This window comes from Cydia pomonella, chromosome 11 (assembly GCF_033807575.1).
Source record: "Cydia pomonella isolate Wapato2018A chromosome 11, ilCydPomo1, whole genome shotgun sequence".
Lineage (NCBI taxonomy): Eukaryota > Metazoa > Arthropoda > Insecta > Lepidoptera > Tortricidae > Cydia > Cydia pomonella.
In genome coordinates, this window is record NC_084713.1 from 1419365 (window position 1) to 1446266 (window position 26902).

Consider the following 26902-nt stretch of genomic DNA (forward strand, 5'->3'; position numbering starts at 1 on the left):
GATGTCGAGTAGCAGTACTGAGAGTTCCGCTTCTCGATGCTAGATGTCGACTGCGAAAATAACAAGCATATTGGTACCAAAACTGATGTATGGAGTGAGCACTCTATTACTTCTTATTTCTCTATGGATCGGCGAAGTGTCTTAACATTTGACCATCATTTGACTAGCCTTTTCAAATTACAAGCGAGATATAATTAATTTTGCAGCAATTCGCCATACAATTTGTTCTAGAGATCAGTGCTATATGAATTAGATAATGGAATATTATGTTATTTCCCTTATACCTTATGCTCTTATAACAACTCCCCGTAAAAATGACTCCGCAGATCACAGGTGTGCTACATTTACAAGTAATATTATTTCTTTGTTACTTGTTTTGTGTATACGTACTCACCAGAAATTTTGTTGTGTGTATATGTGTCTTAATGTACTCGTATGAGACTATGAGAGCATGTTAATATCAAATAATAAGTTCAATAGGTTAAGTTGTTAATTGTATAAAGAACTGAGCGCCTCTCGCCAATAAACGTTACAGTTTGGCGGGAATAAATATGTATTATATATAAGTTTTAATTTTTATTTATAAATAAATTAAAAAAAAATTATAAAAATTGCAACAGTAATCAAATTACTTGGTAATTCGATTATTAAACTTACGTTGTAAATTAGTTGACTATTCGATTATTTTTCATTATTAATCTGTACCCCTAGTGTAAATTTAGTCGATAGCGAAACGTGTCGTACGCGTTTGCGTTAAGTCTCATTTTGTATGGGTTTTTGAACAGCGCGCCAAGCGGGACGTTTTGGAAAGTCAAAAATCTCATACAAAATGACACTTAACGCAAACGCGTACGTCACGTTTCGCTGTCGAAAATATTTACACTAGGGGTACTGTTCCTACTTCTTTTACCGTTAGTTTACTAACATAAACTTCATATTAATAACATGTTTTATCTCGCACGCCGCCAGGACTTCAATAATGTCAGGATCAATGACGCGGATCCCAATACACAGGTGCAGCCTCGTTCCTAAACCGATCCGACCGTCCACCCGACCAAATCCGCCCCGACCGAGTCGGTCAGACAGTCAGCTCGCTAGCGCCCTCTGCGACTGTCCGGACACGCTGTTCAGCTACGTGCCTCATAAAATATGTGTCAAATCGAATGTTTATAGGATACTGGATAATTATTTGTTTTATCATCCCAGTCTAGTAAAATCTGCGAGTTATATTTAACATTCTACTTTTTGAAGTACTGCAATTTAAACAATTATAGCAAGAACCGGTTATTTCACTAAAACCGGTTAAATATTTTTCGTTTGGGTTATATAAAAATATCTTAAATTAATATGTCTATATATTACAATTTATAATTAATCAATGAAAATTAGTCGTAGAAGATCTCGATAAAAAACTAGAACTTAGCAAAAAACATACATTTACTAATACTCTTTATTATTTTTGTATCTTGCCTTACCTGAAAATGATAATGTTATCGTCAAAGTCAAATTTTATTTAACAAGTTAAATAAAATGGAATTACTAAGAAGTCTAATTATTTTCGCCTATCATCACTAAATTAGCATCGGTGGATGGGTACGTTGATTGTAATGGATTAAGTGTGACCCCTTCCTGCTGTAGAGGCTATTGGTCCCTTAGTGATTCCATTTTGTTAAATGTCGTAGGCCAGAAACTTTACTAATTATTTTGTAAGGTGGCGCTAGCGAGCTCGCATGCTAATGCATATAATCTATTAATGATCAGAAATTGGCCTGTCACGTCTAAGGCCAACGATTCATTGCAATAATAAAATTTAAATATCGAATTTCTCAAGTTGACTGTACAAACCAATTCGGAACGCAGGATAGGTACGGTAAAGCTTTTGGAAAACGTTTGTGACTGGTTACTTTAAAAATAAAAGTTTTCATGCCTTAAGGCGTGTCCAGGTCCAGCGCTTTAGATTTAAAACATTCACGGCATATTCGCTAGGCCTAACCGCATCTTCATTCGAAGTACCTTAAAAGTTTTTCCTGATTTTCTCCACGCACTAGACAGTTACGACACCAAATTAGTACATTCCTTTTATATTTCCAGGCCACTAAATGTCAGTGTTCCCAGCAGCTCGAGCCAAGAGTCCCTCGGCGGGCTCGCGGCGTGGGGCGGCGCCTCGCCCGGCCTGCCGCGGGGCGTGGCGGCCGCGGCCTCGGCTGTTTCTATCGCGTCGATGCATCAGCAGAAGAAACGCGGTATCAAGAGCTCCTTAGGGAGGTTCTTTAGTAAAAAGGAGAAGGCTGGTATGCCGGTGAGTTTTTCTACTATCACCCCGTTACAAAGAATGATTAAGAGACGTTTAAGATTTTTAAAAGATCGATAATTAAACGACATGTCAAAACTGACGTTTATTTCGATTCCCAATAAGGTCTATCTATGATATTTCTAACGTCAAAGTGACATTGGTTGCCCGAAACGAGCTACTTCTGCCAATTATACGACACACAAAACCTCGACATTGGCAGAATCATCAACACCTTGATGGAGCCATAACACGAAAAATTGATTGATTGATATCTAAATGAGAAATTATCTAAACCAGAACTTATCATTATATTATCTTTATCGTATTTCATTCTTCGAATCGGGCCGTTATTGTCCTCGTTTTACTTAAAAGTCACGTGTCCATGGGCAGATCTTAGCCGTGTTCTAAGCTTCCTTATAACAAAAGGGATACAAGTGGGTAAAGGCCGAAACCGGTAACTTTTTCACACGATTAAAACGTGTTGTAATTTAGGTTGATTACTCATTACGAACTAATAGAGCTTATTTTGTGGCTTTCAATTGTAGTCTCTCGGCTAGAGTTGTGCGGTTCTCGAGAACGTTCTCTCTCTTGTATGAGAAACGTTCTCGCTTGAGGATATTTCACATAGTAAATAATTGAAAACGTTCTCGAAAAAAGCACACTCTCGGCTACGGATTCTGGATTTACTTATTCTTTTATTGAGAATTTCTAGAGCGTTTACAGTAAATAATATACAAAAAACTCATGTTCTTGTAAACATAGCTAATAACAGACAGAACTCCCTCCCAAAATAAAATATGGGTCAGACTTGTGACTTGTGCTATACTGCTGCGTGTGCCATCAAAATCGTTGCAGACTTGCCTTAGCCTGACTCTTGAAAACACCAAGACTCAGGAACAAATATCTGTGCTCATTACACAAATAAATGCCCTTACCGGGATTTGAATCCAGAACCATCGGCTTCATAGGGCAGGGTCATTAGGCCAGAACGGTCGTCAAAACGATCAAAACTAAGTTATGTTTTATTTTGATAGATGCAGCAAGGAGGGCAGCGCTCGCTGTCGTCCGCGTCTTCGTTAGGATTGTCGTCGCTAGCCGACGACGCGCCCGACGCAGCTCCCGCGCCTCTAGTACAAGATTACGCTCGCAATAAGGGCAAGTGAGTATAGCTTCGAATCGTATGAGAGAATTCCATCTGGTAGTGTCGCTTCGGCACTGGAGAAATTACCTTATCTTACAGGAGACAACAATCATTGTCCAGGCGAACAATAAGAACTCCAGAAATACTTTGAGTAATTTATTACGAAGTTCACAATTTGAAATTAAATACGAAATAATAAGAAATTGACTCTGAGCGGCGAGGCGCGCGCTCTTAAAAGAGCCATATATATGTACTGTAAAACGTTGTACGATACATGTGCGAATAGGTAATTCGCAACTCGTGTCGATGCAAAACACTCTCTTCGGTCGTGTTTTAATTTATCACCACTCGTTGCGAATTTCCTACTTTTTGCACTTGCATCGTAAATAATTATTGTTATTTTCCAGAGACCGCGACTACCGACACGAGCTACTAGGCGAAGCCATGCGCGCAGGCACGCCCTTCGCGCTGTGGAACGGGCCCACCGTGGTGGCGTGGCTGGAGCTGTGGGTGGGCATGCCGGCCTGGTACGTGGCCGCCTGCCGCGCCAACGTCAAGAGCGGCGCCATCATGTCGGCGCTGTCCGACCAGGAGATACAGCGGGAAATTGGTAACATATAATCATCCCTATCTCTACGTAGTTACGTGGCTCAATGCTGGTCTGATATGTCGCAGCGGGCCGTGCTAACGTCAAAAGCGGAGTCATCATGTCGGCGCTGTCCGACCAGGAGATACAGCGGGAAATTGGTAAGATATAATCAACCCTATCTCACCGTAGTTACGTGGCTCAATGCTGGTCTGATATGTCGCAGCGGGCCGTGCTAACGTCAAAAGCGGAGTCATCATGTCGGCGCTGTCCGACCAGGAGATACAGCGGGAAATTGGTAAGATATAATCAACCCTATCTCACCGTAGTTACGTGGCTCAATGCTGGTCTGATATGTCGCAGCGGGCCGTGCTAACGTCAAGAGCTGAGTCATTATATCGGCACTGTCTAATCAGGAGATTCAAAGGGAGATACGTAAATGCGGAAATTACCGTTCGAAACATAAAATTGTTAGGGAATTAATATCGATCCTACTGACCGTGCCAATAAAGTCTTAATATTGTGAAGTAAAGGAAGGTGACAGATTCAGTGTAATTCAAAATACTAAAATTTCAAAAATATACCCAGTATATTATTATCGACACTGTACCTTAATATACCAATACATACGAATGCACAAGTTACCGCTTATTGTACTCACGATTCGGTTAATCTTAGGGTTGCGGTTCTTTCAGTTGGCATCCTGATTATTTCTTTCAGCATAATGGTCATTTCATTTTGTGCTACGGCTATTAAAAAACTTTGAATTATCTCGTGTAACCACAAAGGCAAAATACTTTTGATCAGAAATACCTATACTTAGAATAATCGTGTACAGCGCCATCTAGCGGTCAAACTAATTTGCGCCATGTAATGCATGTATGTTGGTTTTTCGAGGATAATTCTCTATCATGTGAACCAATTCCAAAATTTGTCCTTTTATTTAAAAAAGGGTGCCTTTAATCTTATCTCATAGAAATGTCAAGTGAAAATAATACTTTCAATGGGTCCGGGTTAGCGTTGTTCATAACTATTCCAAATTTCAAATCGATAGCTTAAGTAGTTCTCGACATATTTAGCAATGTGACAGACAGACAGACGGACGGACGGACGGACGGACGGACGGAGTCGCACCATACGGGTTCCTTTTGTACCTTTATTCATATTCATATTCATATTCATTTTATTTATAATATCTATAATATTACATGTCAATTGTGTATATAAAAAAGTTTACAATTTAATAAATTTAGTTAACAATATAGGTAAAAATAAACATCATTAACTATTCGTTAATTTATAATTTAATATTTAGGAACTCTTCCAAAGTATAAAATGTGTGCTCGAGAAGCCAACTTTTTAGTTTTCTTTTAAAACAACCTAGAGAAGGAGCTGAGGTTATAGTTTCTGGCAGCTTGTTGTAGACAGTCGGACACATAACGTGTGTTATCTTCCCTGATCTCGCAAGTCGTCGCTTAACCGGCAGAAGCCTGTTTGGGTATCGGAGCGGACGGGCTGAGTCTGCGCGTTTTTTATAAGTGTGTAGATTAATGTAGGCATAAGTAGCAATCTGTTGAATTATTATCGACGGCATAGTCAGTATGCCCAGTTCTTTAAAGAAGGGCCTCACTGAAGTATCCTGAGACACTTGCATTACCGCGCGCACACCTCTTTTTTGGAGTCGGAAAGCGCGTTGCCAGTCCGCTGCACGCCCCCACAACTCTGTGCCATACTGTAAGAGTGAGTGAATGGTTGCGAAATAGCAGGTTCGCACCACATTCCGTGGCACGACTCGAGCCAGGCGGCGAAGCGCGAAGCAAGCACCACCGAGTTTGCCGCAAAGTTTATTTATATGGGGGGCCCACGACAGTTTTCGGTCGATTTCGAAACCCACAAACGTCATGATATCTACCTGCTGCATACGTACGCCACCAGACTGAACCGTAAGTTTATGGTACGGAACCCTAAAAACAGTTCATTCCTATGACTAAATAGGATCAATGTATTTTCTATTATATCCTGTAATAAAGCTGTAAATCGATTTTCTCATTTCTTGAAATTCCGATTATAATTTTAGGCATCAGCAACCCCCTACACCGGCTCAAACTACGGCTCGCGATCCAAGAGATGGTGTCCCTCACATCCCCGTCCGCGCCGAGAGGGACGGCATGTGCGGCCCTAGCCTTTGGGGATATGAACCATGAATGGATCGGCAACGTCTGGCTGCCGTCATTAGGTGAGCGTTATCTCGTTGAAAATAGGGTCCTTTATACAATGGCTTTAGCGATGGAGACGTGTCTGACGTTACCGTTCGCGCGGAGAGGGACGGCATGTGCGGCCCTAGCCTTTGGGGATACGAACCATGAATGGATCGGCAACTTATGGTTGCCTTCTCTAGGTATGTCACTTTTGTGATAGTTCGGATACCGGTTAATCTGGCCGGTTTGATTAACCGGTATCCGAACTTTCACAGGTAATAATTTTCACCTTTTTTTAAGAAAACCGGTTTTTAGTGATGATATTTTATTAAATTTGGGCGTATTAACCGGTTTAAATCCAGAAAACTCTGTTAATAAATAGTTAACGTCGTTCAATGCAAGTTGTAACGCACCGGTTTAATACATAAATAATAATGATATAAGAATTAATGTCTTAAACCGATATTTACACACTCGCCCGTAACCGCTACCCGCTCGTCAATTAAACTGGTTAATTTACTTCTTAAAATAAATATTTCTCTTATTTCCATCCTGTTACCTCCTGCTGGGGTGTAGGGCTCGAACCATTTTCTTACACTGACTCCGGTTCTGGGCAGCTTGGGTAACCTCCCACCCCATCCCCAATACACCCAACTCTTGCTCCACAGAACGGCGCCAAGTAGATTTAGGGCGACCATGTTTCCGTTTTCTGGGCATCTTCCAGGTCAGGGCCACCAGTGTCAGGCTTCCAGAAGATATGCCCAATCCAATGCCATTTGCGCATTTGGATCTCTTTGTGTACGGGCTATAAATATTTACGTTTTCGATAAAACATATAATAAACCGGTTCCAACCGGTTTGTTTTAAAGCACTTATTATTTAAAGAGTGGTCCGGAAAAATAGTAGCAGGTACAATTATTAAAACAACAGTTTGATGAATATCGCAAACATAAAATACGTTACAATTTACAATCATGAAAACATTTATCACCTGAGCTACGTTAGGAATAAAAAATTGTTTTGATTTACATTAAAATCATACAAATTAGTATTACTGACGTGTTTCCGCTTATCCTTTTGAACGCCACGCCTATCGCACGCGGCGCGTAATCGTGAACCTTGTCAGTACGCATGAAGGTTGATATTGGGCTGTAGCCGCGCGCGTCATATGACGTCTTTGGCGGTCAAAAGGTTAAAGCTTGCTTTCATTCAACAGTTAAACTATTTCCATTGATTCGGAGAACCTTATTTAGTTCGAGATGTATTTCAATATTTAGCAACTCAAACTTATCGACTACCGAGGAGAGTTTGTATAGCGTTTTGTTCAGAATTCATTGCAAAGGTTAACTTCAGGTATATTTTTAATGATATAAAGATGATCAAGACTCGGTGATTTGATATTACTCATGCAACTATTTATTCTGCCATTTATATCGAAAAGCTTAATTAATTATTTTAAATAAGTTGCACATGCAAACTACTTTTTTCATACTCATAATATTTACATTCATTTTGTATGTAGGTAAAATGGATAAATAACTGTGATTATCGATATAGGAACTCCCTACCTGACATTAAATTTGCTTTCGAAATTCCGATGTTTGTATATAACATTTTATCTAAACCAATTTCATACAATTATAATTATATAACATGACACCTCGTGGACACAACAAAGAATATATTTAAAAATTTGGGTAAATTATAACTCGTGTGTAACAGGATTACCTCAATACCGCACGACGTTCATGGAGTGTCTGGTGGACGCGAGGATGCTCGAACACCTCACCAAGCGGGACCTCCGCACGCAGCTCAAGATGGTCGACAGCTTCCATAGGTAAACCCGATTTATTTATTACATATAATTTACCGTAATAAATTTACTTCTAGTCCATTTTACTGACAGATTCTTGCAAGGGCCGAAACCGGTTTTCATAGAATAGAATAGAAGAAGCTTTATTCAAAAACGCTTAATTTAAACTTAACTAATAGCACTGACGTGGTATCATTATAAACCGTCACCGAAATGGTCTGCACTCCGCTTCATGTCAAGGAACTTTCGAGGACGCTGGTCTTCCGTGGAAACCCTTCCGAGAGAGCGCAACTACAAGCTATACAAATTAAATATAATACTACAAGCTATACATATTAAATATAATTGTACGTATATTTATTTGCAAGGGAGTTAAATTATCAAAACGATATACCCACAATAAAACTGCAACAACTATTGACCCGTACAGTAACATTCATACTTGTTTTACTTATAAAATTAGTTCCACAAAGAAAGAAACACATAAGTACACAATATTTTTTAAGAAAAAACCGACCTTAATGAGGGAGTGAAAGAAAGTTTATTGTTGATTTTGGATTTCATACAATGAAATTAAAAACGCACACAGCGTCCTACGCTTAATTTACATATTTAAGCGTAGGACGCGGTTGATTTGTTGATGAAAATACAAAAATCAGGATATGTATGCCTTTCACATTTGAATAGAATAGGGACCAATCTGTCATACCAATCGTATATATATATGTATATATAAATTCAATCAAAAAAATAATTTTCAAAATCGGTTCAGAAATGACGGAGTTATGAAGTAACGAACATTTAAAAAAACAGACATGAGAACCTCCTCCTTTTGAAATCTTGAAGTTTGTTGAAAAGAATTAGCACAGACTTCTAATTACGATTTTTCTGTACACTTGAAATGTATATTTTGACATTAACTTTAAACGAATTAACTGACAATAAGTTTCTAAGAGGAGGCGGTATATTGTTCCAGCATTTCGTGTCAGCGTCAAGAGTATTTGAAGCTCCCACGAAATGCGGCGGTGCTGTGCCGTGGAGAAAGTTCCCCTAATACGCCTTTGTGAAAAAGTTAATTTTTCGTTACGTTTTTACTTTTTATTTATGCGCAAACAAAGTTGCAAACCGGTTATGAGATTATATTCGGTTTTTTGTATGATAGAAGTTACCAGTTTCGGTCCTCAGGGTCTCATATGAGCGTTCGTAATCGATATTTTTTATCAGGAAAGTATACAATGTGTATAGTTTTTGTTTTAAAATTTCAGAACATCGCTACACTTCGGCGTGGCGTGCCTGAAGCGGGTCGGCTACAGCGTGCGCGCGCTGGAGGAGCGGCGGCGCGCGGCCGAGCACTGCAGCCGCGACGTGCTCGTGTGGAGCAACGAGCGGCTGCAGCGCTGGCTGCTCTCCATCAACCTGAAGGTATAGCCTAGTTACACGTGTGCCTCCAGCCAGTAGGCTATAGCTGGAGGAGCGGCGGCGCGCGGCCGAGCACTGCAGCCGCGACGTGCTCGTGTGGAGCAACGAGCGGCTGCAGCGCTGGCTGCTCTCCATCAACCTGAAGGTATAGCCTAGTTACACGTGTGCCTCCAGCCAGTAGGCTATAGCTGGAGGAGCGGCGGCGCGCGGCCGAGCACTGCAGCCGCGACGTGCTCGTGTGGAGCAACGAGCGGCTGCAGCGCTGGCTGCTCTCCATCAACCTGAAGGTATAGCCTAGTTACACGTGTGCCTCCAGCCAGTAGGCTATAGCTGGAGGAGCGGCGGCGCGCGGCCGAGCACTGCAGCCGCGACGTGCTCGTGTGGAGCAACGAGCGGCTGCAGCGCTGGCTGCTCTCCATCAACCTGAAGGTATAGCCTAGTTACACGTGTGCCTCCAGCCAGTAGGCTATAGCTGGAGGAGCGGCGGCGCGCGGCCGAGCACTGCAGCCGCGACGTGCTCGTGTGGAGCAACGAGCGGCTGCAGCGCTGGCTGCTCTCCATCAACCTGAAGGTATAGCCTAGTTACACGTGTGCCTCCAGCCAGTAGGCTATAGCTGGAGGAGCGGCGGCGCGCGGCCGAGCACTGCAGCCGCGACGTGCTCGTGTGGAGCAACGAGCGGCTGCAGCGCTGGCTGCTCTCCATCAACCTGAAGGTATAGCCTAGTTACACGTGTGCCTCCAGCCAGTAGGCTATAGCTGGAGGAGCGGCGGCGCGCGGCCGAGCACTGCAGCCGCGACGTGCTCGTGTGGAGCAACGAGCGGCTGCAGCGCTGGCTGCTCTCCATCAACCTGAAGGTATAGCCTAGTTACACGTGTGCCTCCAGCCAGTAGGCTATAGCTGGAGGAGCGGCGGCGCGCGGCCGAGCACTGCAGCCGCGACGTGCTCGTGTGGAGCAACGAGCGGCTGCAGCGCTGGCTGCTCTCCATCAACCTGAAGGTATAGCCTAGTTACACGTGTGCCTCCAGCCAGTAGGCTATAGCTGGAGGAGCGGCGGCGCGCGGCCGAGCACTGCAGCCGCGACGTGCTCGTGTGGAGCAACGAGCGGCTGCAGCGCTGGCTGCTCTCCATCAACCTGAAGGTATAGCCTAGTTACACGTGTGCCTCCAGCCAGTAGGCTATAGCTGGAGGAGCGGCGGCGCGCGGCCGAGCACTGCAGCCGCGACGTGCTCGTGTGGAGCAACGAGCGGCTGCAGCGCTGGCTGCTCTCCATCAACCTGAAGGTATAGCCTAGTTACACGTGTGCCTCCAGCCAGTAGGCTATAGCTGGAGGAGCGGCGGCGCGCGGCCGAGCACTGCAGCCGCGACGTGCTCGTGTGGAGCAACGAGCGGCTGCAGCGCTGGCTGCTCTCCATCAACCTGAAGGTATAGCCTAGTTACACGTGTGCCTCCAGCCAGTAGGCTATAGCTGGAGGAGCGGCGGCGCGCGGCCGAGCACTGCAGCCGCGACGTGCTCGTGTGGAGCAACGAGCGGCTGCAGCGCTGGCTGCTCTCCATCAACCTGAAGGTATAGCCTAGTTACACGTGTGCCTCCAGCCAGTAGGCTATAGCTGGAGGAGCGGCGGCGCGCGGCCGAGCACTGCAGCCGCGACGTGCTCGTGTGGAGCAACGAGCGGCTGCAGCGCTGGCTGCTCTCCATCAACCTGAAGGTATAGCCTAGTTACACGTGTGCCTCCAGCCAGTAGGCTATAGCTGGAGGAGCGGCGGCGCGCGGCCGAGCACTGCAGCCGCGACGTGCTCGTGTGGAGCAACGAGCGGCTGCAGCGCTGGCTGCTCTCCATCAACCTGAAGGTATAGCCTAGTTACACGTGTGCCTCCAGCCAGTAGGCTATAGCTGGAGGAGCGGCGGCGCGCGGCCGAGCACTGCAGCCGCGACGTGCTCGTGTGGAGCAACGAGCGGCTGCAGCGCTGGCTGCTCTCCATCAACCTGAAGGTATAGCCTAGTTACACGTGTGCCTCCAGCCAGTAGGCTATAGCTGGAGGAGCGGCGGCGCTCGGCCGAGCACTGCAGCCGCGACGTGCTCGTGTGGAGCAACGAGCGGCTGCAGCGCTGGCTGCTCTCCATCAACCTGAAGGTATAGCCTAGTTACACGTGTGCCTCCAGCCAGATCTGATGGAATAGAGTATTTGAAGTTATTTTATAATGTTGAACCAAGACTTATTACAAAATATATGCCAAATATTCGGCACCCTAACCGAATAACTAGCGCAATATTAATATTCCGTCCAACTGTAATGTATTTATATTTGTTTTGCAGGAGTACGCCAACAACCTGGTGGAGAGCGGTGTGCACGGCGCGCTGATCGCGCTGGACGACAACTTCGACGCCAACAGCATGGCGCTCGCGCTGCAGATACCCACGCAGAACACGCAGGTATACTACTTCTTCAAGCTTTTAAGACAATAACATGCAAGTCCAATAATTAATAGAATCAGGCGTAAACCAGCAATATTCATTAACAAAAAATATTATTTCACTAATTCACGAAAATGTAACATTTTAATCAGTGCTTACCCGTTACACTTACTTGCGTGTTTTTAAATGCAACAACAGATTTCTTCGTAGGTATAGAAAATATGGAAGTATTTTTTGGTGCTCCTTATGCATGAGTATAACCTACAATAGTTATATAATATAACTAGGTAAAGCCGTATGTATCAACTTCAATGGAATCCAAGACTCAATTTTAAAATGTCGAATCGCAGGCGCGGCAAATTCTCGAAGTAGAATTCGCGAACCTTCTCCAGAGCGGCACCGAGCGCGCCGCGCGCCTCGCGCACGACCACGCGCCCGCCTCCTGACACCTCGCCATGGACTAGGCGCTGTCGCCCGCCACCGACCACTGTCGGCCACCACCGACCACTGTCGGCCGCCACCGACCACTGTCGGCCACCACCGACCACTGTCGGCCGCCACCGACCACTGTCGGCCGCCACCGACCACTGTCGGCCACCACCGACCACTGTCGGCCACCACCGAACACACAGAAAACCGGCAGCTACCGACAAAAACTGTGAATAAACGTTTCATTTCTTTTATTTGACTGGTACAAAAGGCAAGTGATACATCGTTTTTTATCTTCCATAGACCTATATATGGATTTTTTATTATGTCCCGGCTTTAGACGTCGGCATCGAGTGGTAACATTCTGTAGTAAAATCACCTCTAGAATTACATTTGTAATGTATACGACTTCAGTTTCTGTTTTAACAGTTTCGTGTGCGACAATATTTGTGAAAGAAACGATTTCAGAGCTAATATAGTGGCGGAAAAAATCATATTTTATCAAATTATCACTCTAAGGACATATTTAATCGTATAAATAATATTTGGTATTCGAAAATCATTATAAATTTAAAATAATATGTGGCCGCTCATTCTACCTAGCTTACATCCATAAATATAAAAACTAGAGGTTACTTCCAAATCGAGTACTTTCATGAATATTCCTGTACAATACTATAGATTTTATTTATTTTAACGCTAGTACAAATTTCTCGAAATAACAATAATGTAGACATAAATTCTTTCACTGACGTATTTTTACACTACTTTTTACTGTAGAATGTTGCCAACTTTTACATCGTTGTTGATACTTACAATAAAAGTTGTCATTACTGTTATACATATACCTAACTATTAAACCAGTTGTAGCGAAATTATGCTTTATTATATAATATATGAATGCAGAAGTGCTCTGATACCGTTAGATTTACTATGTACTTAACATTTATTCCGATATTTATAATATTAAAAACAAATAAATAAAATATATTAAAGTGGTTACGCGAGCGTCATACTTGAGAAAATCATAGTCTAAAAATAAAACATACAAACATCGTTAAGTACTAGTATTAGTAATATCAAAAAGAATTTGAAATAGAGGTGGATTGTCAAAGAAAATTTTGTAGCCACAATAAATTAACACATAATATTATATATATATATTTTTTTTGTTATATTTTTTTTTTATATTTCGACACATGATTAAAACTATTAGGACGCTATTTGACTTTTTTTCCTTATTCTTTCACTGATATGTGTTAAATTTATTAAATATCAAAAAGTGGCGCCATCTTACCGGGCATTGGCTAAAGGTTGTGGCGCCATCGCTCGAAACGATGCCGCCATACCTTTGGCCTTTGATCTATTCGACAGCGACACATTTTAATATTTAACAAATTTAATACATATCAGTGAAAGAATAAGGATCAAAGTCAGGTGGCGTTTTAAAAGTTTCAATCATGTGTCGAAAGATGGCAGTAAATTTACTGTGGCTACAAAATTTTCCTTGAAAATCCACCTCTATTTCAAATTCTCTTTGGTAATATTTATTTCTATACTCAACTTCTTTCACTACTTAACTTTCTTCAGTATTCCGTTTAATATATCTATTTTCAACCTTATAAGTATGAGAATAAAGTTTCAAATCGTGCCTAGTTAGGCTATAATTTTCCGAATTTGACGCCCTAACGACCGCTTCAGACATTTTCATACTCTGATGCCAAATATTAGTTACAAAAACTAATATATAGAGTTAAACCTGCTAATAGTCCCAACATCTAACATCACCTTACAGTTGGACGAAAGCAGTCAATGAGAGTCGACGCTCAGAAGTAAGATAAAATGTGGATATGGTTATAGGTGTGCCTGATGAATATAGGATTGGGAACGGGAAATATTGATACTGATTTTTAATTAAAAACTATTTTAGAACCATTACTGACTTAACATGGTTTCTAAAGTTTCTAATTTAGCCAAATCTGCCCTTATCAGTTTTTGGGCATTTTAATGACCCTTAAAACGCCAAGAACGCTTAAAAGCGTTATAATTAATTAAGCCCATCGCGCATATAAGCGTTTACATATGGGACCGGTGTCAAATTAACTTTCATGATATGACAAGAATATAGGCTAAAAAGTTTTTCGAATGCAACAGTAGCGACATCTATATTAAAACACCTGAATTATGTCATTATTTTCTGTTCTCTTTCCGGGCCTGTGTACCAAGTGCCTCGCTGAGGTGTGTATATACTAGCTTACGTAGTTGAATGTGTGCCTCCGAGTGTTTATACATCCATAGTATTAGGCGGTTCACATTGGTGTGCGAGCGGGACATCGCTATATACGTGCTGTCACGCTCACGCCGGTGCGGCGTGCGATGCATCAGTGTTATAACTGCGTTACCACAGTGTAAAGGTGTCAACAATATTTTTTTTTAGATGTTTTTATGATGGTTTAACGTTTGAGATTGTTATACTGGATTACGTTGCTATTCGATTGTTTTAAATTATGTAATTTTAGCAATAGTCAATTTTAGCATTTTTTTTACGAAATATGTGTCAAGTAAACTTTTTTATTCGCGCTTTATTCCAATAGTCATTGCTATTTTATTTTTATTTTTTAATTGGTGCAATCTAATCCAGTAAAAGCAACATTGTCCAAGTAAAAAACTGGTGTCGACAAAAATACTGTGTTTGCCGAAAGTTGCAATTGTTCAGTTTAATTTTTTGACAGATATATGAAATTCAGAAGACTTGAAAGGCTCAAAAGTCTTGGCTAGAATTAATACATTTAGTTAATATTGAACTGATAGATTTTAGCTGTCGGTATTGGCGCAGTATTTCGCAGGGTATCCACAGTTGCATTGCAAAGTCGACTTTACTCCGTGCTAATAAAGATGAATTTTAAACAACATGGCGCCTGTGGTCCTTCGTGGTCCCGAAAGGAAGCCCGGTTACTAGTCTGTGTACAGTGTTATGCAATTGTGTTAGATTCTTATATTTTATTATCCGCGTGTAGCGGCCGCCACATTGAAACGATAACATACATGTGGTCGGACATGAGGTTTTTCTGTTTTTCGAACGAATAAATCTTTATCGCCTTAACAAAAACATATGAAATTTAGTAAGGATTTTGGGAAACTGTTCAGAACTATCCCTCCCATCCTCCCATCACAAGTTATCATCGAAAAACAGAATTCTCATGTCCAACCTCAAGTATGGCGCCATACTAGAGTGGGCTGCTGCATTAAGTATATTTTATTAAGCCTTTACAAGCTACTCTTGCGCGCACGACACTTTTTATATTTATTTTAATTTGGACTTTAAATTAATCTAGTGTCGCGCGCTCATGACGCTATTGTAACATCGACGGTTAATGAAATAAAGATTATAATTGTATAGCTAAACTATTTTAATTTGAATCTTCGTAGCGAATATTGTAAATATGGTTTGATAGATTACGGCCGCCCGTGCGGACATAGCAATACTTAGCTAGCTAGGATGTGTTCAAACTTTACAAGATTATTTTTAATATTTTATCGCTTTACTATTTATTAACTAGGACTTATTATTTATTAAGTTTTAACTAATAGTTACTACGGAGCTGTATCTTCTAATTGGTTACGAAATACCTCAACTCGTGTAAATGTACGGTTGTTTGAATCACAAGTTTATTTTAAGCGTGAAGGTGAACATTAAAGGGCTGCTATGTACTTTGAATAGGTATCCAATAACTGTGTATAGAGTAACGAGTAACAGTATTAATAAATTAGGTGAGTGTTACGTGTGGTCACAGTGTGGAAATTGTATTTAAAAGTTAAATCGTAGCTAACTTCGGCAACGTACTAAATATTTTGCCACGCATTTTGGAACGCACCCTTATTTTTGCCGCGGTTTTTTGACAAGTATCGTTTTTACTTCTTTTTTAGTTCTCGCGAGTTGCAATTCTAAACAACCTTCCAAAAAAACCGTTTGCAAAAATACCAAGTGCGTTAATTCATTTCATGAAAAAATACTATGAATATTTCGTATTCAGATAGTGTAATCAAAAATATTTAAGTGGCTAACTTTGGGCATCATGTAACATTGTAATTGACTAAAACAATTGGACATTGAAATATAAATAATTGAAATGTATATAAAGTATAATTAAAAATATGTTTTCAGTTATTCGATATTGGTATTGCCAGAATATTCATTACTCTTGTTACCTGTATTGGTATTTCTATTTTACTTCTAACGCTCTTTTTCTGTGTCAATTTCTGTGTAGATATGCATCTAGTCAACTGGAGCAAAACTAATACCGAATAACTGGGCTGTGTCTTATAGATAAAATAGTTGGAATCTACAAAATAAAAACTAAAAAAGTTGTTTCATGTTAGGCATTTTGACAATAGCCAGTTTTTATATTTGTAGATATTTCGACTGGTATCGTAAAACGCGGTCGGGGTGGGGTAGCGAGAGCGAGACAGCGATATGCCCGCGTCTCTATATCATACATACACATCATTGTTTCATTATCAATGAAATATAATTAAACGACTACATAAAGTTTTATATGCGACTACGTTTACAAAATGGTTATTTAGTTATTTGTTAGTGTATAGCTTTTCGATGTAGCTACATTTTTGTATAAAGCTCGTTCGTTAGTAGGAAATGCGAAACGGTTTTTCTAAAACCGTTGCTTTATTTCCTGTTTAGCATAGCGCGGTTAGTGTACAGTGTATACTGGCCGTTAGTAGTTCGCGTCCGTGAGAGCCGACAATTTAAAAAAAAAACGGCTCCGTCAAACGTCCATTGACCCCTTTGTTCCGATTGCTCCTAAAGTGCCAACGTTCGACAGACGGTCGCGGGCTAACAATAAATAGAATAATATGGCGGCTCTAAAAAGTACCTAACTCTACTTCGTTTTTAAATTTCGTAGATTTTTTTGTTATTTCTAATAATATGGTCGACTGGTAGAGAATGCCTTAAAGCGTTAAGTCCGCCATTTGTACTCTTATTTTTTGTAAATTTGTGCAATAAAGTTTAAATAAATCATAAGAATGTGTTAAAAATTCAAAACGCTATTCTCTCTTATAACCACCGAAAGAGGCAATTTTAATAACAAATATATTTACAAAATGTGAGGCAAGGTATGTTTTAGAGCAGTCAAAATCCTGTCCACATTCCACCGAGCTGTCGAACAATATTCCAAGTCCCAGTGGCTCGCTAGTTCGCTACCAAAGAATAAAGTTACCTTCACGTTAAGGTTATTGTATAATAGGTTTTTAGTTAATTCCATTGTATATAATTTTACATAGTTTGCATAGCTTCGTTGACGACATATATCGCATCGTAGCTCCGTGTACCCGTGCCCTGCTTACATTCCAAGCTTTCTGTGTTGCCGCTTTCATAGACCATAGACAAGTCTATAATTTTTTAATCTCCATACAAAGTCACACCACAACTTAGTGGTCTTTGAGACAGCGCAAAGCTTCGAAACAAAATTCTTATTAAGTGGCGACCTCTACAAGATGGGGTAAGCGATTTTGTATAGAGATTAACAGTTTTACATGTCTCTGTCTAGACGCAGGGCGGGGGGAATGTAACGGTGATTATTTTGACCAATGTAATCAGAATACTGTGTAACCTTTGTAAAAATATTTATCAAATGTGCGAACGACGTACGTTATGCATAATGATAAGAGGTAAATACAATTTACACGATACAAGAGCTTTGTTTTATTTGTACCTTACCAAATAAGTAAAGAAGTTTGATAAATTCAAGCCAACTGCCTTCGGTTTTCGTTGCACCTAGAGAACCTTTGTTTATAGAAGTCACAGGGCGCCCACCGTCTGTTGGCGCCCTCGTTAGGGGAATTTTGTTTTCTAATAAACTAATGCATTCCTGTATTCCAGTATAATATTTAAGGTTATCCGTGATATAGTTTTATATTATTTGCATTGGACTTCATTACCTAAATGGAATAAAGTGGCCACCATTTGTCGTTTAGATGATGAAGCAAATTAAAACTATGTGACAAACACCAATAACCGTCGGGGAATCAGTAGGACTACAACATTATACTGGATTATATAGAAACGGATTGGTTTATTTGTAAACACAATCCTACTAATAAAGGCGCGACTGGACGAGCGGCCCCTCTACAGTAGGTACGTAAAATATATCACTCGGGTCTCAAAAACGATTCAATTGACACCAACATTACCAACACCAACATTAGTTCAGTTGATTTGACGCTGTGGAAACACATGACGCAAACACTACGCATAAAAATAGTTATAGCTGTTGGAAAACCACTTTGATTTTGACATTTATTGCGAGAGAATAAGATACACAATTCAATGTTTTCCAATCACTATTACGGATGTTATACATGGCGACACACAATGTACCGTATGTATGTACACACCAAAGAGCATATAATCACTACGTTTTAGTACACACGGTTAAGGATTAAAATCTCGTATTGTATTTAGACTTAAAATATTAACCTCTTGTCTGTGTATGATAAGGATCCGTGCGTGGGAATTTAAATCTATTGTTTTAAATGTCAAGGTCACTTTTTAGGGTTCCGTAGCCAAATGGCAAAAAACGGAACCCTTATAGATTCGTCATGTCCGTCTGTCTGTCCGATTCTGTCACAGCCACTTTTTTCCGAAACTTTAAGAGCTATACTGTTCAAACTTAGTAAGTGGATGTATTCTATGAACCGCATTAAGATGTTCACACAAAAATAGAAAAAAAACAATAAATTTTGGGGGTTCCCCATACTTAGAACTGAAACTCAAAAAATCTTTTTTCATCAAACCCATACATGTGGGGTATCTATGGATAGGTCTTCAAAAATGATATTTAGGTTTCTAATATTATTTTTTTCTAAACTGAATAGTTTGCGCGAGAGACACTTCTAAAGTGAAAAAATGTGTGTCCCCCCCCCCCCCGGTAACTTCTAAAAAAACAGAATGAAAAATCTAAAAAAAATATATGATATACATTACCATGCAAACTTCCACCGAAAATTGGTTTGAACGAGATCTAGTGAGTAGTTTTTTTTAATACGTCATAAAATTAAAAAAAATTTTTTTTCATCAAACCCATACGTGTGGGGTATCTATGGATAGGTCTTCAAAAATGATATTTAGGTTCCTAATATCATTTTTTTCTAAACTGAATAGTTTGCGCGAGAGACACTTCCAAAGTGGTAAAATGTGTGTCCAAAGTGGTAAAATGTTGAACAAGATCTAGCAAGTACATTTTTTTTTAATACGTCTCAAATGGTACGGAACCCTTCATGCGCGAGTCCGACTCGCACTTGGCCGCTTTTTTTATAACCAAATTTGACAGACCGCATACGAGGGGTTTAATTAACCCTTTTAGTTTTGTTGAAGTCTGGTACAGCACTGTGAACTGACCATCGATGGATCTTATGTCCATGTAATAAGGTTTACGAATTGTCAAATGTCAGTAGTGTGTACAATGCTACAGTCGCCATCAGATATATCGGAGCGGCCAAGGTGTTCACAACAATCTGAACAAATCTTCTATTATCAAGACGGTAAAGACCCCGCTAATGACGTTAAAGTGCATGCTCAGATATTATTGAGCACTTACCGCTTCGTTGTATCTGATGGCGTAGACGTACGCACATACACGACACAGACACACCGTGTATAGACGTGAAACTTTCAACGTCATATTTTTGAACGGCATCAACGAATTCGGGATAGGGACCGTGCGCGTTGGAGGGTCTGCCATCTTGTGGCCTGAATCGGAACCATAAACATGCACATGTACACGTCACGCGTTTTCTTGTGCATAGTAGGTTCTGCCATCTTGTGGGCTACATCGGAACAAAAAACATCACATTTACGCCTCGCGCCAAAAATCTGACGGCTCCTGTGCTGCCTCCTACAGTTCATGCACGCTCCCTATCGGCAGTTGGCGCCATAAAAATTATGGCGTATGAACACGCGCAATGATGTTGGAGTGTGCGTGGCTTCTTTGGATTTGACAGATGCTGTATGTATGTATAGTATGCCCTTAAAAGTAAAGGTTATAAAACGTAGGTCATTAAAATAACTCAAGCTAACTGAGAACATTTTATTAATACAACAAATCACATCTGAGGCTTCTTTTTATTTCCCATCTTACTTAGCGTCCTACAGATCTTCTTTTTCAACTCTTTCTGCCGTTTGAGCTTACGCCATTCGATTTCGTTCATCTCCTGCCTGTGCGCCTTTAATCTCTCTTTAGTTGCTTTCTTTTGAGCCTTTTTCTTTGTCTCGAAGTTTGTCTTAAGCATCTTCATAACGCTTGATACCTTCTGTTCATATGGACTCTTAACTACAGCTACCCTTTCTTTGTTTATATCCTTAGGTGCTTCCCCTGATAAGGTCGTAGTTTTCGATTTAGGCTTGAATCTGTAAGGCAGACCCTTCTGCAAAGCTTTAGGTATTACTAAAGGCTTGAACACTGCTGGTGCTCTCTGAATCTCAGTATACATAGAGTCCTTATTCGCGTCAAACTTTATATTCCGTTCTCTCTTCAATTGTCCTTTAGTCTTCATGCCTTGCCAAGCGTTTTTGGACTCTATAGGCAAAAGAAGATTCACAACAGGCGCGTAGAATCTTGTAACATCAACTTTAAACCATGTTCGGCAGAAAACTATGTCACTCATTTTGATTTTGTCTTCAAACGTAGCTCGGAAACCGCCTTCAGGATTGTTAATGGCCTTTTTTATCTGCCCTCTGATTCCGGATACAGTCTTGATTCTCGCTCCTTCGAATTTCGCTACTTCAAGAGTGCTGTTGAACATGTCTTTGATGAAAGCAGTTTTTTTGTATATTTTAGTAGGAGTCCCGACTAGCTTTAATTTCTTGACAATTTGCGTAGATTTGTTAATTTCGTTTACACTTCCTGTAGCTGCTATTCTGAAGCCTAATTGCTTCATATCATTAGGATCATTAGTAACTGTCTGCAAGGCCAGAAAACCAGTATTTTGTGGCGTTATCGGCCCATAGAAGTGCATGTTACAAGTCACATGTTCTGGAGTATACTTCAAATATCTACACTTCAAATCATCTTCTATTTTAGAGTAAATAGGAAGAGTCTGGAACCTTCTCCATCCTAAAGAAATAATCAAAGGATCATTTGTTTTTAATATCTTTTTGTACCATCTGTGTTTCTTGACTTTACAAGACACGTAGCCAATGTTCTGTTCTGCCATGTTTAATGATCCAATGAGTATTGGATAGCTAGCTTCGAAATTCGTGACAAATTCAGCAGGCATGTTTTTGAAAAGCATTCTCACATACAAACCAGGTCTGAATCCTTCCACATCTATCCTTAAACCTTCATCCAAGTTATCAAAAACTGATTTGTTCAATTCAGACTGCTTCAGTGCCTCTGCTTTCAAGTTTTCATAATATGAATGGTCACCTTTTATCCTATGTTCATCAGGATTATCGTATTCAGAGTCGAATTTCGCTTTAAGTTTCATTTTCTTTTCTAAAATTTCCGCTTTAGTCAATTCTCCTTTGCGTTTTGTACCTGTTTCCGCTTTTTCCTCATTTTCCTTTGCAGCATGTTTCTCACCAGTCTCTAAGTCCTCAAAATCTCCAAACATCTCCTCATCATCACCATCACTTGCATCATCAAGTTTAAGGAGTTCTGAAGCATCTTCATCAGCTGATCTCTTTCCTGTGACAAAATTGTTGATCAATGCTTGTTTGTTTACTTCACTGGTCCAATCCTTTATAGTTGGTTTATTTAGTGAGTAAAAGAAAGAACACTCATCAGTGTCTAATCTCTCTTTCTCTTTATGTTTCTTTTTCTGTGTGTCTGTTACTTTCTTAAACAATCCTCCAATTTCTTCGCCATCACTTTCATCTGATTCTTCTTTTTCTTTGTTTTTATTTCCAATCTCAAATTCCCCATACACAAGCTTCATTATGTTCTTCGATGTTTTCTGTCTCTCAAAATAGGCTTCAGTGGCTTTCTCACTAAGCTTTTCTTTCCATTTTGCACCAAAATCTTCATTATCTGATTCATCATCATCCCCGCTTTCTCCATCATCATTATCTTGATCTTTTTCAGAAGGGGGATCATTATCCTCAGACCCTGAATCATTATTCCATGGAACCTTGTTGCTTTCTTTCTCTTGGTCAATACCGCTATCATTATCTGAATCATTATCATCGGAATCTGACTCATCTGAGCTTCCCTGTCCCTTTTTATTATTATGCTGTAAATATTCATCATCTTTAATCATATCAGGGTAGATCACAGCACCGCCGCTGAACAATTGGAACCCAGATTCTTGCATCTGCTCATCCACTGTTTCTTTAGTCTGAACAACATTTTTAAGCAGCTCCTTCTTTTCACTAATCTCCTCATCTTCTTTTTTATGATGATGGGAGCCTTGGAGCTCAATGTAAACAGCATCTTTGTCGTAAACAATGCCACCTACACCTGAGAAGGGTGCGTAGATCTGTCTCTCTCTTTCCATGAGGTGTCTCTTTTTCTCTTTGGTTGGAAGTGGACAGGGATCAGGCAGGTATGATAGTTCACTAATTTTCATGTCTCCAACACCTGAAAATAATATGTTTTTAGTAAAAAATGTCATTTTTGATACAAGTTTTTATTATTCACTGTACTTTTTTCACTAATACTCATTGAGACAATTCTAACAAACTACTACTACTACAAAAGAAACTAAGTTTTAGCTTACGAGTCTGCAGCAAGCTCGGCCGAATTTCACCTTCCCATACAAATGGAGTACCTTGCACCATTGTATGCGAGGTAATTGAGGTATATCTATGCTTTTGATTAGTTTATATAGCTCCAGCTTATAAAACAAATTAAACAGAGCAAGAACAAGTTTTGTATGAAAAACTTAAATTTGCTGTATTTTTTTAACTGTGGTATGTGATGTTAAGTATCTTATTGTAAGTACAAAGTTTCAGAGCAATCAGCTAGTTGTTTTAAAATGCGAGTGCAACTATGTTTTTATGGAGAAACGAGCTTGCTGTAGACTGTTAATCAATTAATATAGCTTGCAAGATTTAACCCAAACATACATACATTGCTGGTTAAATAAAAGCTAGTAAAGAGTTGGTAGTGATTATAGTAAAAAAATTAAACTTAAAATGTGTGTTTTAGTTGTTCAAGAATCCCTAGGGTGGGTAAAGGCCTCCTCCAATGCTATCCATTTATCCGTGTCCTGTACTACTGTCATCCAGTCTATACTGGCTGTTCTTTATATACCTTCGTCCCAACACATCAGTGGTTAGCCATGGCCACTTTTACTTCTAATATCAAGTAGCTAAACATAATGTCATTTCTTAACAATATTTAGACAACAAAACTTACCAGCAATGTGTACAGCAGACTCCTTCATCAATGGCACTCCCCTCACATAGCCATAGAGCACCACATCTCTATTGACCTTAGGGTCCTTCCGGATCGCCTCCTGATTAGTAATATCCTCCATTCTGTCCCCAAGTACATAAGCATGGGTCATTCGCCAGCTTAACGGCCTAAACTTCATTACAGATATAAAACGGGACAAATTCTTTATTTCATTCCTTAAGTACTCTCCATGAACTATACCGGAGAGGTAAAATAACTTAGCGCCTTGGTATACCTCAGTCCAAAATCTGTGCTTCAAAGTTTTCTTAGTTGTTTTAAGTGTCTTTGCATTCTTTATCATGTCTAAATGTGTCAACACACCCATTATTTTAGGCATGCCATGCACTTGGCATATATTTAGGAACTCGAATATTTCCATTTCGAAGCCGAAGCTAGCGTCGCACAGCAGCAGAACTAGATCAGCACATTTTGCGATGTCGATCATTGAGTTCACATCGTTATTGCATTCTATGAGAGTTATTCGGCGTTTTTTTGATGTGACTATGGTCACAGGGCCTTTGATGCTTGTGACGTTGGTTTTTATGAAGCTTTTAATGAGATTGTTAATGACTGTGGTCTTTCCTACGCGCGGCGGACCAACGACAGCTACTACTATGGGAGGAGGTTCTAGCGGTGTCTTATCTACCTGGGGAATATGCTGCTTCTTTGCAATAATATCCTCCTTCCTCCTGAACTGCCTCTCAGCTCGCACGGCCGACTGTATAGCAAAAGCTTTGGGATTTCGTTGCCGAGCGCTTAGGTTAGATTGGTCGATTTGGTTTTTCTTTTTCTTCTTCTCCGCTTTTCGGCCGGCATGTTTCGCCCGATGGGACTTCTTTTTGTCAAATGCCGAATCGTCTGCCATAGTTTTCACTTGAACTTAACTCATTTATAATCTACAAAATAAATTCACGTGGTGAATCCGTAACACTCCGTCGAATGTTGATTGGATTTGACATTGACAATTGACACATGAATGTAATGTTGCAAGCGTTAATAATATTTGACATTAATGCAACAAATATTTTTAAAATTAAATTATCTCTCTATATAGCAAAAGTTTGAACGAGTCACAATGCAAGTGCCTGCGCTCAGCGCATAAATGCACTGCACTGCACTGCAACAAGCAATGTTTGAAGCAGAGGCTAGGACATTTTCGAGAGCAGTGTGCTCAAGCTTGATGCACTAGTTACTAGCATATGCATATATATGAAATTTCTGACGTTTTTACAATTAAAAAACAATTGGAACAAGTAAGGGCGAAGGCTACTGTTACTGACAGAATTTGTTTACCAGACTATTAACTCACGCCTTACTCGTTTCAGTCACGCAAGTCTTGTTTAAGTGATGATAATGGGCTACTGGACGCGCACACTTACCGCCAACACCAACTGTGCAACTACAAAACTTGCGCAAATCACATGTTCCGAGTAAAAACCCAAAAAAAAGCCATAGCGACTGTGCGGGCGTAAAGAAGAAAGGTGTTGCTGTCGAAACTGTTCTTTAACACAAATTAAGTCTTTACTAACCCACACTAATATAAATAACGTATGCATACTCATACTCCGTCCACCAAGTAATAACCATTGCTCATGCAATGCCCAAATCGCATTTGCTCCAACTATATACACTTTGTGCAAGCTCTGTAATCATAAGAGAAATTTCAAAATATTTATTGCAACATTGAGCTAGTTCTGTCAGATTGTCAATGCAGTCAATAGTATTTTTGTTGTATTTTGTGCATAGATCTCTTGTATCTGGATGATGAAAGCAAAAAACGCAGCTGTGAACAATAGCTCGCGAGTGGCTGACCTGAGCGTGCACTAAAACCCTGTGACTATGACTACTTCAGAACTGGACAGCCGCAATATCGCAATTTCCATGTGAGTTATATTGACGTTTTTGGGGCTTATTTACTAATTTTAGAAGGATCACGCAGTTGTAGATGTTTGCATCGTCGTGTCTGCTCTATTTACATTGTGTTCCCCGTTATCAGTTGTCTCTGAATCGCCTACCTCGGCGGTAATTAAGTCTCGGGGTTCTCGGCCTATGTACTAGACTTAATAATGGAGTTACGCGCTCTCGAAAGGCCTACAGTCACGAATTTGTTCAAAAACAAATTCAGGATCGATAGTATGGTGTTCATAGATCCAATTATATTTTTTTCTGATAAGTGGATAGTTGGGCCAAGGTGAGTGATACAGACTTCCAATTAGATTTCGAAATAGATGTTTTACTAACTTTAAACATCCATACAGATTTGTAGTTACATTTGATTACATTGAAATGCTTGTTAGCTAATTTTTTTTATTCAATCTTCCTGGTGTATTAAATAAGAACAATCATAGGGAGCATTCCATCGACTGTCCCGTATGGACGCATTTTATTTCCTGTGTTGCACTTTTTTTTTCGGTGTTTAAAGCAGGCGAATATTTTTCTGTGCATATTTTTGACCATTAGTCACAGAAAAGGAAACACTTGTACCTGTAAATCTTCAGAAAATTTTATGGAATGTTCCATAGACTGTTGAGTTTTAATTTTCCCAACAAATGTTGTTTTTTTTTATTGTATATGGCAATTAACTTTTCCATAAAAAGTTTAATTAAAATAGCAATGAAAGGAAAAGTGATGTAACTATTTTCTCAAGAAACAAATAACCAAGATATGGTGGTAACAATCAAGATAAGAGAAAAAGCTAATAAGCCCTTAGTTTGCACAGTTTTATGAGTATATATCAATTATTCTGGTGCTGAAAATAACAAACATAATGACTTAAACTACTTGCCTGTTCTGTACCTCCCGTTTTGATTGATGATCCCTATGACAGTCCCTTCCATCCTCTTTTTGTAGGGCTTAATTTAACATATAGTTGAAGAAATATGTTTTCACTGTATTTTTATCACTTAAAAATGTTACATTTCTAAATGTGACCATGGTTGGCAAAATGTTGCACTTTGTCGCTTGCCATAAGGACTCCTTGTCTGGTTATTCATATAAAAATACAAGTAAATCTCGTCCCCTGGGCAAGCGACAAAGTGATACATTTTGCCAGCTGCTGTCAAAAATATACTTGTGCTAAGCTACCAAAAAAAAAGTTTTTTTTTATTTATATAGGAATCAAACAGTCACATACAACTACTATATCTGCTGAAAGACAATGAGATGATATCTAGATTTATAAAGTTAACATTATT

The 26902-nt window shown here is 40.0% G+C and overlaps 3 protein-coding genes across 12 annotated transcripts in view; 2 read left to right on the forward strand and 1 right to left on the reverse strand.

Annotated features, from left to right (window-relative positions):
* LOC133522589 (liprin-alpha-1) overlaps positions 1-18006 on the forward strand; it is a 282899-nt gene extending 264893 nt beyond the window's left edge. For 7 of the 9 annotated variants that reach the window (XM_061857942.1, XM_061857937.1, XM_061857939.1 and 4 more), the window contains 7 exons: positions 970-1014; positions 2092-2299; positions 3328-3452; positions 3842-4044; positions 6098-6256; positions 7941-8055; positions 9297-11470. In XM_061857942.1, coding sequence (XP_061713926.1) covers positions 970-1014; positions 2092-2299; positions 3328-3452; positions 3842-4044; positions 6098-6256; positions 7941-8055; positions 9297-9459 — 1018 coding nt within the window. In that variant the 3' untranslated portion in view covers positions 9460-11470. Of the gene's footprint in view, positions 1-969; positions 1015-2091; positions 2300-3327; positions 3453-3841; positions 4045-6097; positions 6257-7940; positions 8056-9296; positions 11471-11766; positions 11884-12215 lie in introns of those variants that run through there. The other 2 variants (XM_061857945.1, XM_061857941.1) reach the window with 2 other exon arrangements.
* A 2378-nt stretch (positions 18007-20384) lies between these two features.
* LOC133522600 (ribosome biogenesis protein BMS1 homolog) lies at positions 20385-24758 on the reverse strand. The gene is made up of 2 exons (XM_061857959.1): positions 23670-24758; positions 20385-22889 (listed from the first exon to the last, which is right to left on the reverse strand). Exons 1-2 carry the CDS (start codon positions 24571-24573, stop codon positions 20416-20418), a joined length of 3378 nt encoding a protein of 1125 aa, XP_061713943.1. The 5' UTR covers positions 24574-24758; the 3' UTR covers positions 20385-20415.
* Positions 24759-24883: 125 nt separating this feature from the next.
* LOC133522601 (protein Aster-B-like) overlaps positions 24884-26902 on the forward strand; it is a 58460-nt gene continuing 56441 nt past the window's right edge. For both annotated transcript variants that reach the window (XM_061857960.1, XM_061857961.1), the window contains exon 1: positions 24884-25591. In XM_061857960.1, the coding sequence (XP_061713944.1) occupies positions 25548-25591 (44 nt within the window). In that variant the 5' untranslated portion in view covers positions 24884-25547. The remainder of the gene's footprint in view (positions 25592-26902) is intronic.